Source organism: Mastomys coucha, unplaced genomic scaffold (assembly GCF_008632895.1).
Source record: "Mastomys coucha isolate ucsf_1 unplaced genomic scaffold, UCSF_Mcou_1 pScaffold16, whole genome shotgun sequence".
Lineage (NCBI taxonomy): Eukaryota > Metazoa > Chordata > Mammalia > Rodentia > Muridae > Mastomys > Mastomys coucha.
In genome coordinates, this window is record NW_022196898.1 from 43,787,800 (window position 1) to 43,801,218 (window position 13,419).

General features: G+C 41.8%; 1 protein-coding gene across 2 annotated transcripts in view; it reads right to left on the minus strand.

The window, feature by feature from the left end:
* Vps45 (vacuolar protein sorting 45 homolog) overlaps positions 1-9,043 on the minus strand; it is a 65,037-nt gene extending 55,994 nt beyond the window's left edge. Inside the window, exons 1-3 of one of the 2 annotated variants that reach the window (XR_004119715.1) lie at positions 8,807-9,009; positions 8,106-8,240; positions 3,998-4,058 (exon numbers count right to left, since the gene is read on the minus strand). Coding sequence is in view for 1 of the 2 variants with exons in the window: in XM_031374862.1 (XP_031230722.1) it covers positions 3,998-4,058; positions 8,106-8,240; positions 8,807-8,899 (289 nt within the window). In the remaining variant the exon portion in view is untranslated. Of the gene's footprint in view, positions 1-3,997; positions 4,059-8,105; positions 8,241-8,806 lie in introns of both variants that reach the window. The other variant, XM_031374862.1, reaches the window with a different exon arrangement.
* Positions 9,044-13,419: the final 4,376 nt, after the last annotated feature.

The following is a 13,419-nucleotide window of genomic DNA, read 5'->3' on the forward strand; positions in this document are numbered from 1 at the left end:
GGGTAGATGGATGGGTGGATGGGTGGGTGGGTGGATGGATGGATGGGTGGGTGGATGGATGGATGGATGGATGGATGGATGGATGGATGGATAGATGGGTGGATGGGTGGGTGGATGAGTGGATGGATGGATGGATGGATAGATGGATAGATGGATAGATGGATGGGTGGATGGATAGATAGGTAGGTAGATGGATGGATGAATGTATGGATAGATGGATGGATGGATGGATGGATGGATGGATGGATGGGTGGATGGATAGATGGATAGATGGATAGATGGATGGGTGGATGGATGGGTGGGTGGGTGGATAGATGGGTGGGTGAGTGGATGGATGGATGGATGGGTGGGTAGATGGATGGGTGGGTGGATGGGTGGGTGGATGGATGGATGGATGGGTGAATGGGTGGGTGGGTGGATGGATGGGTGGATAGATAGATGGATGGGTGGATGGGTGGATGGATGGATCGGTGGATGGATAGATGGATGGATAGGTGGATGGATGGGTGGATAGATAGATGGATGGGTGGATGGGTGGGTGGATGGATGGATGAGTGGATGGGTGGATAGATAGATGGATGGGTAGATGGGTGGGTGGGTGGATGGATGGATAGATGGATGGATGGATAGATGGGTGGATGGATGGGTGGGTGGGTGGATAGATGGGTGGGTGAGTGGATGGATGGATGGGTGGGTGGGTAGATTGATGGATGGATAGGTGGATGGATGGGTGGGTGGATGGATGGGTGGATAGATAGATGGATGGGTGAATGGGTGGGTGGATGGATGGGTGGATGGATGGATAAATGGATAGATGGATGGATGGATGGATAGATGGATGGGTGGGTGGATGGACAGATGGACAGACAGACAGATAGATAGGAGAGAATTTGAAATCTGACAACTGAATTGAGTTCCTGAAAATAGGAGTTACTTTTCACTTCCAGCCACATGAATCTATCTTTATTAAAGACACATAATGAAATAATGGTGAATAAATCTCATATGACATCTTAGAGATTCATTTAAAAATATTGGTGGGTAGAAGATGGGAACATATTAAAACAAGACTGTGTGTGGCTGGGTACACTGGGATTTATCGTAATCATACCATTTTATGTACATGCAGTTGACATTTTTTATAGTGTTTTAAAAATAGTTTTCTTTAATAAGAAGGGCCTATTGAGTAAGAGATTTAGCAGGCCTCAAATTATTAACAGTGAAGTGAGCAGTGGACCAGTTTAGTGTTAAACTGTGCTTAAAGTCTATAATGAATAAAATTACTAAATAGTAATTTATTTGGTTTACTTTAACCAAATAAAATTCTGAGATCAGTTGCTATTCTCGACAAATTTCAGTAGTTGATATTTTATAGGATTTCATATTAATGTAATTTTCTCCTGCTTTGTAGATTTCTAGCCCAAATCAAACAATCTTTATAAATACTAGACTTACTATGCTTTGTTGTTCAGGGACACTGTGTGGAGGGAATGAGGTCTTTTATTGCATGACTCCATTCCATTTTCAGCAAAGAAACTCAGAAAAAGAATGCTTCTATTATATAGTGACTGAAAGACAGAACTCAAAGAAACATATTATATACATATATATGCATAAATGAGGCTGTAGCTTGTAATTTGATTTTAAAATAATACTAAAATGACTACACTTGGGCATGACCACATTAAGGACCAATGTCTCAGAAATTAGGAGAACAGTGCTGAATGAAAAAAGCCAACCCCGTCGGGCAGTGGTGGTGCACACCTTTAACCCCAGTACTTGGGAGGCAGAGGCAAGCAGATTTCTGAGTTCGAGGCCAGCCTGGCTGGTCTACAGAGTGAGTTCTAGGACAGCCAGGGCTATACAGAGAAACTCTGTCTCAAAAAATGAAAAAAAAAAAAATGAAAGAAAAGAAAAAAAGCCAACCCTGAGGCAATGTGCTGTCTCACTTACAGAACATTCTTAGAATAACAAATGTTACAGAAAGAAGAACAGAGAGGCAGTTGCCAGGGGTAAGGATGGGGTAGAAGTAGATATGGTCAATCAAGGGCAACATAGGGATTCTTGTGGGGACAGAAAGGCTATGCTGCTTGATTGTGTCACAGCGTTACTAAGCCAGTTGTGACACTGCACTACTGTTGTGTTAGATGCTACATTAGGGGAGACTGGGTAAAAGGCACATAGGATCTCTGTCGTTTTTATAACTAGAATCACTTTAGTTTGTTTTCTGGGTCAATAGCACAATATAACTGTCTGAGTAAGTTAAAAGAAAAGAGGTCTGTATTGGCTCATAGTTCTAGTGCAACATTTAGAGGCCATATGTTGTGAGGACTCTTGCAGGCAGTAGAGGGAAGTGCGGGGGGCCTTAGATGGTAAGAGACAGAGACACCTGGCTGAGCTGGCCTCACAGCCAACCCGTTCCTAGGAGAAACTACTAAACCTAGATGTTAGATGACAGATGGTGTAGAGGCTCAAGTGAAATCAAATATGAAACAGCTCTTTATAAAGTTTAAGATATTATTTAAAGTTAGTTTTTGGCATTATTAATTTTGTTTTTGTTTTTGTTTTTGTGAGACAAGGTTTCTCTGTGTAGCCCTATCTATCCCAGAACTTGCTCTGTAGACCAGGCTAGCCTCAAACTCAGAGATCGACCTGCTTCTGCCTCCAGGTGCTTGGATTAAAGGTGTGCCACCATTGGCATCATTAAATAGTAATACGTGGTGAAAGAGATATGTATATCTTAGACAGCAGTCTAAACCCCCAAAGCTTGAAAATCTCTCAAACAGTTCTACTTTCTTTTCTCTTTCTTTGATTTTGAGACAAGGTTTCTCTGTGTAGCTTTGGGACTTACTATGTAGACCAGAGTGGTGGAGATCGTCTGCCTCTGCTCCTAAGTGCTGGGATTCCAGGTGTGCACCACCACACCAGGCCTAAGTGTCCTACTTCCTGGATGCTAAGTTTGCTCCCTAGTTTTGGAACCAGCACCAGATTTTACTAATTCTACAAAGAGCAATGGTGACCCCTGGAGGAGAACAACTGTAACTTCCATAGCAGAAAGGAAGAAAATCCAAATCAATCTTGAGTAGGCATGAATGAGTTCATTTCCAGGCTTCCCCTCTTGCACCCCCATGTGGGCATACAAGAGATAACTGCTTGGCAATGTGTCGTTTCACAAATCATATAAAACAACAAACACAATAAGCTCCCGTATATCCTCCCCCCAGAATAAAGTACTTTCTATACCTCAATTTAGAGGTGAAACACAGGAGTAAGTGAACACTTTGATGGAGGAAAAACATGCAGTTTGGCTACTTATAACTTTCGGCTTATAAATCAGCCTTTTAAAATGCAAAGTGAGGTCTGGAGAGGTGGCTCAGTGCTTAAGAGCCCTGACTGCTTTTCCAGAGGTCCTGAGTTCAATTCCGAGCAACCACATGGTGGCTCACAACCATCTGTAGTGGGATCTGATGCCCATTAGAGCCATCTGAAGACAGCTACAGTGCACTCAGATACATAAAATATATAAATAAATAAGTCTTTAAAATTCAAAGTGAAATAAAACTTTTTATCTAAGCAATCACTGATGACTGGAAATCGTTATTTTGATTTCAGAAAGAGGATGATGGCAATTACCTAATTTTAAAGGTTTATTCAATTTTATTTTATGTATATTTTGCTTGCATGTATGTCTGTGCATCATGCGTATGCAGTATCTATGGAGGCCAGAAGAGGGCACTGGATCTCCTGGAACTGAAGTTACAGGTGGTTGTGAGCCACCATGTGGGTGCTGGGCATTGAACTCTGGTCTTCTGGAAGAACAGCCAGTTTTCCTAAAAGCTGAGCTACATCGGTCCAGTCCCCACAATACTTTTAATACTTTGAACACACAAGCTTTTAAGTGATGAGTTCAATGAACTTGATGATACAAGTTACTCAGTAGTATAGACTAGCTGGGACATATATCCATGACTTGCAACGTGAACTATACAGTACTTACAAATAAAATATATGCTGTACTTGGGTCTTCGGAGCTCCTGGATCAGATAATCCACATTCTCCTAGAAAACAAATAAACAAAGCATGAGCAGAGGTGCTTCAGTAAAAGGGATAAGGAAGGGCTGGCAAGATGGCTCAGCAGAGAAGAGCATCTGCCACCCTGTCTGATGACCTGAGCTGAGTTCCCATCATGCACCTGGTGGGAGGAGAGAACTAGCTCCTGAAAATTGTCCTGCAACCTCCATAAATGTAACTTTAAAAATTAGTAAGTATTGTGCCTAATGGTGTACTGAGATCAAGTGGGTAACAAAAACTGCAAATAAAAAAGTACATTAATCAGAATCTTGAACACAATTTCATATATATAAATAGGCTAAATATAAGTTGTTTGTATTATCTTGGTTAAATTAATGTGAATCTAAAGGATACATGTTGAAATATAACATGAAATTGCTACTAACTGCAAATCTGTATCAAGCTGCTTATCAATAAATTGTATTCATCTGATCCAATTTCTTACTTAGAATTCCAAAATGTTTGTAGTTCTTTAAAAACAAGAGAAAATATAGTTAAGTATATTTACTTTGGCTTTTAACTTATTGAAGTCTAAGAGTTCACAACTACAATATTCGTGAAGTATGTTTAAGTATTAGCCTGAGACACCTTCTATAATTACATTATTTTAAAGTAAATAAAAAATGAAAGAAGTAAAAAAAAAAAACCCAGTCCATTTAAGATTTAATTTTTTAATTGTGTGAGTGTGTGTTTGTGTGTGTATGTGTGTCTGAGCACACACAGAGTTGCCAGTGGAGGACAGAGGCATCAAGACTCCACTTGGGCTCAAGTTACAGGTGGTTGTGAGCTGCCCAACACCACTCACTCGCCCGGAATCAGACTTGAGTCCTCTGTAAGAGCAGTACCCAGTCTGAACTGATGAGAAAGCTCTTCTGCCCACTTCTCTTTATCCAGTTGAAACATGAGAATTCTAACCACAGACCATTCTAACCAACAGTTGATCTGGTTTTTTGATACCAAAATACATGGTTAAATTTCAAATTAAACCAAGTCTTAAAACTAAAATTTGTGGGGACAAAAAAAAGGCTCTACTGCTTGATTGTGTCACTGTTAATATATTTTAAACTAAACATTTCAAAATTTGTTTAAATCATGCCATTAATATTAAAAATAGTTTTAAGCAATGCACACTGTGACTGGGGATGGTGTTGTGCACAAATCCCAGCACTCACAAAGCAGAAACTAAGAGGATGTGGGTCTGAAGTCAGCCTGGATGACACAGCCAGACCCTGTCTGACAGCAAGCAAGCAAATGAACAGAAACTAGCACGCCTATTCAATGGGGGTGGGGGGAGTCATTAGGTTATTATTCATATTTAAACTACTGAAAAATTATCTTTATAAGCATGAATATTATGTTATAAGAAATATACTTATTTGCATGTGTATCTGTGTAAGCATGTGTGTGCATGTACTGGGAGACCAGAGAAGGGTGCTGGGTGTCCTTTTCTATCGCTTTCTGCCTATTCATTTGAGGCAGAGCCACTCCCTGAACCTAGGGCTTCCATTTCTTGGCTAGGCTGGAAGCCAGCAAGTCCCAGAGATCTGCTCTCCACTCCCCTTGGACCCGGGGATGCCCAGCTAGTTATGTGGGGCTGGGATCTAAACTTTGGTTCACATAATTATGTAGCAAGTGACCCTGACTACTGAGCCATTCTCCAGCCTCCTTTTGTTGCTGTTTGAGATAGAATCTTATTTAGCCTGAGTGGGCCTTAGATGTACTATTTATCTAAGGATGAACTTCAGCTGCTCTTGCCTCTACTTCCCAAGTGCTGGAACCGTAGGCATGTGCTATCATGTCAAGCTCACTTTATAATATTAAGGACTGTTTTTAACAATTAATATAAGTCTAACATTACTTCTTTTTTCTTTTTGGTTTTTTGAGACAGGATTTCTCTGTGTAGCCCTGGCTGTCCTGGAACTCACTCTGTAGACCAGGCTGGCCTTGAACTCAGAAATCTGCCTGCCTCTGCCTCCCAAGTGCTGGGATCAAAGGCATGCGCCACCACCTCCCTGCCCTCTAACATTACTTCTTTATAAGACCAGGTTAAAAGGTCAAAAATATGATAATGAACTAAGTCATCTCTAAGATCCCTCTTGATGACCAAAATTTCATGTCTGACAGCTACAAATGTGAAAAAAACACCCCACATTTATTTAGCAACTATTTCTTACGCATCTTTTCTTTAGCATGCGCTGTAGGAACACAGTGGGATGGACAACTAGATACAATTTCTGCTATCATGGAGCTTATTGTGGCAGGTGGGCTAGGTATCAATCACAAAACCCATGTAACTTGGTCAAATAAGTATCACATGTGCCTGGCAGTGGCGGTGCACACCTTTGATCCCAGCACTTGGGAGGCAGAGGCAGATGGATTTCTGAGTTTGAGGCCAGCCTGGTCTACAGAGTGAGTTCCAGGACAGCCAGGGCTATACAGAGAAACCCTGTCTCGAAAAACAACAAAACAAAACAAAAAAGTATCACATGCCTGTGATCCTAGAACTCAGGAGGCAGAGGCAGGGTGGTGGGGAAATATCACAAAATTACAGCCAGCCAGGACTACATAGTGAAACCCTGTGGAAGAACAAACACGTTCAACTGTGACCAGTGACAGAGAGGAAGGTGCTGTTGTTTATAAGAGAGATGTCTGAATGTCCTGTAAGCCCCGGGAAGATTTGCTTGAGGAAGTAAAGAAGTTCCAGGCAGAGGGAGGAGTCCATGCAAAGGCCACATGGCCCGGTGAAACGTGAGAATGTAAGTGGACTGAGGGCTAGTGTGGCGGTGCAGAAGGGCAAAGAGGCTCAAACAGTGATAGCGACTGGACCTATGCTGCACTCTGCAGTCAACAAGGAAGGGATCTGTTTTTGCCATTGAAATGAGCAGTCATTCAGTCATTTCAAGCAGTGTGACAAAATCAGGTTTGCATTTGGCAAAGTGCACAATGCACACACACGATAAGGGCACACTGGAGTTGACAAACATGAACGTGGGATAAGAAGAAATAAAGCCAGGCTTGGTGGCAGACACTTACAATACTAACACTCCATGGCAGAGGCAGCATTGCCACAAACTTGTGGCCAGCCTGAGTTTTAGCATGAGTTCCAGGTCAGCTAAGCCTATTTCAAAAAAAAAAAAAAAACCCAAACCAAAAAGAATACTAAAAAATAAGAAGTAGGAAAGGTTTTGTTTGTTTAAAACAAACAAGGGTGTCAGAGAGATGAGATGGCTCAATGGGTAAGCCTGACTATATGTGTTTAAGTCCTGAGACTCAGAAGGTAGGAGAGAACCAGCTAATGCAAGGTGTTCTCTAACTCCATGTGCAGCCTTTGGCACCTCCCACCCCCACCCCAGCTATATAGTTTTAGTATAAAGATGGCCCTGAAGCCAGCTTTGCAAGTTGATATAGAAAAGCTACAAAATGGCATATGAATTTTTAGAGGAAGTGAACAGATAAAGGACAGGAATAAATATGTAGAGGAATGATAACAAAAAGGCCCAGTTGGCTATAATTCAGGACTAGAATTGGAGCACAGGAAGGTTAAATATGTAAAGAAAGACCAAACTGGTCACAGGAGGGCCTTTTTATTTGAGGCCACTGGGTTTAACTGGAGGAGTCAGACTGAGCCACTATAGCAATCACTGAGTGATCTCTCATTGTTTTTTATGATAAAGGCAGGTTTGTTCCTGAGGACAGATGGAAATAAAATGAGAAAGGTTCATGATAGTAAGAGCTGTAGGATAGAGATGGTGTTTAGCACTAGCTAGGTAGGGAGTTCAAGCCAGCTAGGTTTCCAGAGTTAGTGGCTTTGGAAATGAATAGCTATTAATCTAAAAGATATCTAGAAGGAAAACCTGGCTGTGAGGGGTGAACTGAGGCATGGAAAGGAGAGGACGAAAGGTCACAACTCTGACAAAACAGGATAATTATGATGCCACAAATGATGGTAACATAAATTTATTTTGCCTTCTTAACGCTTTCGGATCAGTACTCTGCATTTGCCCGCAGAGATGGCAGCTCAGTTTGTGTAGTACCTTTGTAGGTCGAAGGAAACAAATTGCTTTTAGGTGTTTCATGGTCTCTCGATTTTGAGAATCAATTCGTTCGAAGAGGTATACTTCCTTCTGAAGAATCTCTGACTGCGTGTAGACCATGCTCACTATACCAGTCTGTAAAGCAAAAGAACCAACTAAGGTTATACTAGTCTGGACTGATACAAACATGCATCAATAGTTAGGCCTCTTTGTCATTAATACTTGATGAGGTAATTTAAATTTAAATTCTAATATACAGAATAGTATTTACTAAATATCCAAAAACTAAATTATCTGTAATGTGTTAGAATGAAAACCTACTACTCTCCCTGAACACAAACAACTCAGAAACTTCTAAAGAGGATTTTCTCCAACAAAAAAACCTGTCATTTTAGCTTGAGCTCCAACAATTTACTTTTCAAAACAACGTTGAGTGAAATGCCAGGGCCACCCTAAAGAACTCCCTGTGTCACCAATAACAACTTCTTGGCAGACACTCTTTCAAGCATAAGAAGTCTCTAGGCACTGGTTAGAGCCGGCTAGACTGCACACCCACCAGGAAAGCTCTATTCAACTTTTCCAGTGCCAGACAGAACTGACCATCGTCGTTGGTGAAATGCTAAGTGCTACAGGGGATCGGCACCAGCGATTCTAAGGGAGGGAGAGCTTCCTTTCTAAATAGTGAGCAAAAGCGAACTCACCGTTTCTTTGTCCATGAGAAGTACCTTCATGCCGGGCCCGCTGTCCTCTATCATTTTGGAAATATACTGCTTCACAGCAAAGACTACGTTCATGGTGGCGAACTGACAGGTGCCCCACAGCCCTTCCCACCCACTTTCCTAGTCGAATTAACCTCAGGCCTGCTTGGTCTCAGCTGCTTCCGGCCGGTAAAGCCTCGGCTTCCGGGAGTCCGGGTAGCTCCGATACTGGGAATTGTAGTTCCTCCGTGGAGTCCCGGAACCGGACTCTGCAGCTAAGCGCCGGTGGTGTTCCCGACGCACCTCGCTGAGGAATGGAAGGCAACCTGTTCCCTCCGCCAGCGCTGTGCTGGCTTCTGGTCCTGCGTAGGGAGCGCTTGGAGCGCCGCGGGAGACAGCTGTCTCGGACAGAGAAACCATCGAGCCCAGTGGTTATGGTTACTGTCTGCTGAGCATCTTTTCTGGAGACCCTCAGGGGAGCCCGCGCATGCCATCGTATCACTGGGCAGGCTGGGGCAGCGGGGTCCTAGGTTCGAGACAAGTCTGTACTGCATGGCAAGTTCTCTGATAGCCCAGGCTAGGTGACAGAGAGATACCTTTTTTTCAGAAGTATCCAAAGTAGTATCATGGGACGGCATTTTGTATTTGGTAAGTAATGGAATGAGATTCAGCTGGGTTTGCTAAAGAGAGAAGGGGAGCTGAAACTTATCGCATGGTTGTTGAATAAAAGAACAACGGGCACGCTATTTGGGGATGTTGTACGAGAGACCTTAGAGACCCCAGGAAGGCGCGGAGCTTCTACCGGCCCCCTACTCAGGACCACAGGGACTGTGAGCCTAAGTACCGAAAGTACTGAATTTCACTGACTTGCAGGAAAGCAGGGTTTCCAGGGGCCCCGAAATGGGTTGGAGCAGTTAATTCATTGGGGCTGGAGCAAACTAGCTTGAGAATTTAAAGGGAAACACATTTTTTTTTTTTTAAATCTAAGAAGCAGTGAACGATTAGCAATAAATTGGATCTTAAAGCTTCAGTTTCCAAAAAGCTCAACAGATCACACAGGTCTACTACCACACTTCTGATCAAGGTGTTTTGTTTCTCACCTTACAAAGAAGAACTGTAAAACCAGGAAGACTAATAACTGCAACAAATCATCGACTATTAGTGTTTCAAACACTTACACCAGTATAATGACGTGTGTGAGATATGAAACTGGAAAGGAGATCACCGGCGGGGAGGAAGAGATTTTAAGAGAGGGGGACCGGGATAGACAGAGTATTGGAATACGAGAGAATGAATACAAGGAGCACAAAACAGAAGGACTATTTAGTAGATAGAGGAAGGGAACCAGGGAACTTTGGGGACTGTGGGGTGAGGGATAGAGGGGCTGGAGGCAGGAAGAAGGGGAACAACGGGCACGCTATTTGGGGGTGTTATATCTCATTCTAATGAGATATAACTGTAATGTGTATAAATGCCATTATGAAACTCATTATGAATGCTAATTTAAAAATTAATTTAAAATCAACACAGGACCACTAAATATTAGTTCTTTCAACATACTTTAAGTCAGGTTATGCAAGTTATATGAATTTCCCAAATCCTTTGAGGAGGACTAGAAGTTACTTGAAATACAGATATTTGTTACTTCTAAAATTGTGAAAATGTGTTCTTTTCAGTTTTCCAGTGAAGTAAGTAAATAAAACTTCCCATTGGGTATGTTACTATTTTTGAGACTTTCTTTTTTTTAATCAGTAAAAAGTTCGTATATTATAGAAAACATTGAATCAACAAAGAAAATAAAATTTACTCACACATTAGCAAGTTTCTAGTACCTGAACAATCACCATCCCCCATATCACTTGGATTCTTTTTCCTTACCTGGACTGCAATATAGTATGTCAATAGAAACCTGAAGAGGCAAATTAAAACTGCAATAGAGTACTTCTTCTCTATGAAGTTGGCAAAACTTCAAATGCCTGACGATACCAAGTGTTGGTCGGAGACAGTGTGAGACAAGAGTTCATAGGTTACCAAAGCAAGAGTAAAAATTAGAGCTTTTAAAATAGAAATGTGGAATTATCTTTAAAAGCTAGTGAAAGTTAAAACCTTTGTGCTTGTGGGTTCAAAAATTTTCCCCTTGGTACTCTTGTACAGCAGAGCATCCGTCCCACACGGTTAACCCGAGTGGCCGTGTGGGGCTTGGGCACCTGGAGCCCCTGGGCCCCCACTGCCTCTGAGCAGCTTCAGCTGTCAGCTTTCCCAGTGTTCCCTGTGTGTGGCCATGAGAGAAATTTCATGCTCTAAAAAACTCTCACATGTTTATGAAGCATGTACACAGATGCTCTTAACAGTGTAACTGAGAGTAGGGAAATAAAGTTGTAAACAATCTGAATGTCCATCACCCAAAGAATGAATAAATAATGTTTACAATAAGTAATAACTTTGAAATTAACTACTGTATTTAGTGGCTGTGGATGAGCATCCTTGGATATAAATGGAAGACTTGGAATAAAAGCAGCACATGCCGTTCTTAAAGGATGTACTACAGGGCTGTCTTGTAAAAGTAGCATATTGCTAAAACCTTAGGCCAGAGAGATGCATAAGCAAATGCTTCATGAGAGTGATAAGCTGATTTGGTCAGAGAGGGAGCAAGGGACCCACAGCTAAGGGCCAGAGCACAGGGACACAGGGTACTTCAGCTGCAGATTGAGGCTTTACAGTGCGTCAGGTAAGGAGAAGGCGCTTGGCTATTCTGTATTGTATCTTGTTTGCATGTGTTATCTCATTATATATATATATATATATATATATGTATATATATATATATATATATATATTTCTGATTTTACTGGTGATAAATCAGCCTCAGCTTTGGACAGACTCAGAAGCTGGATAGAATGTAACATTTATAAATTCTCTTCAATAAATACCTATCATGTATATTCCATGTCAGATGCTGTATTAATGTGCTGGGGATATTATAGCAGTGCCAACAAAGAGGCTAAACCAACAGAATGGCATTTTCTCGTAGTTCCAGAGGGCGGACATCCAGGGCTGGGGTGTCCAGGGCTGGGGTGTCCAGGGCTGGGGTGTCCAGGGCTGGGGTGTCCAGGGCTGGGGTGTCCAGGGCTGGGGTGTCCAGGGCTGGGGTGTCCAGGGCTGGGGTGTCCAGGGCTGGGGTGTCCAGGGCTGACTTCTTGGGTCTTCTGCTGATGGTCTTGTCCTGTGATCTCTCTGTGCCTCTGTACTTTAATTTCCTCATACAAACACAAATTGTATTGGGTTAGTGGCTCTCTGATGACTGTATTTGAATTTAGTTGTCTCCTTTAAAGACCCCACCTCTAAATACAGCTACCTTCTAAGCATTGGAATTTCATTAGGACTCTCCACTAGGAGAAGAAATGTAACTTATCCTATAATGGACATTAACTGTTGATTAACCCCATTCAGCCCTGACCCAACAGTGTAAAAACAAGGAAGAGAAGGCACCAAAAGGCTGAGACCCCACTATAGACTGTTTAATTTTCTAGACCCTAGATTTATATAAGAATTCATGGACACACTTCTATCCTGTGATGTTGTTGTTGTTGTTTGAGACAAGCCTTCTCCATGTAGCCCTGGGTAAGCTAAACTCTCTCTGTAGACCAGCCTGGCCTTGAACTCATTCTACCTGCCTCTGTCTCCCAAGTGCTAGGATTAAAGCTGTGCACCCCCACATCAGGCTGATTTTTTTTTCCTTTTTGAAATGATCTTGTATTTCATGAAATGTTTAAAATTACTTAAAAATCAAAAGACTGCTCAGTTTGGTGTGTGTGTGTATGTGTATGTATGTATGTGTGTGTATGTGTGTATGTGTGTGTATGTGTATATGTGTGTGTATATGTGTGTATGTGTGTGTATGTGTGTGTATGTGTATGTGTGTGTGTGTGTGTGGTGCTTGGCATGTCTATTAGTGTACATGTACACATGTGTGTATGCAGAGCAGAGGTTAACTTTGAGTGTCATTTTTCAGGAGGTGTTCATCTTGTTTTTTTTGAGCCAGCTTCTCTCAGTGAGACCTGGGAGTCCACTGCTTAGGGTAGGCTGACTGGCCCATGAGTCCCCAGGGATCCACCTGTCTCTTCCTCTCTAGTACTGGACTACAAGCACATGCTCCCATGTCTGAGGCTTTGCGTGGGTGTTGGGATCAAACTCAGGTCTTCATGCTTACACAGCAAGTATGTTACTGAGTTATTCATGCAACCCCCACTCCCTCTTTTTCAAGGAGGTAAATAAATGAGTGTAATGGTAAATAAATAATAAATAGTAATAAATGTAAATAATAGCAAATACATAAATGGTAAATAAATGTGATGCATTATGGAATCTGTATTGATACCTAAATCTCAATTTAGCTAAGCAATATGTAATCATATGTATACTTTTATGTTTATTTTGATAAACACATTAGTGAATGTGTATTCCCCTACCTAAATTAGGCTTTAAAGAAAATATGAAATGTGGGCATGAGCTTGCAGTAAGTATAGACTTAGGTTTGCCAGGGTTCTGTCTCTCTTTTACTTATTCTTTGACAATTTCATACATGTTAGATTGATCAAATTATCTACCCCCAATTG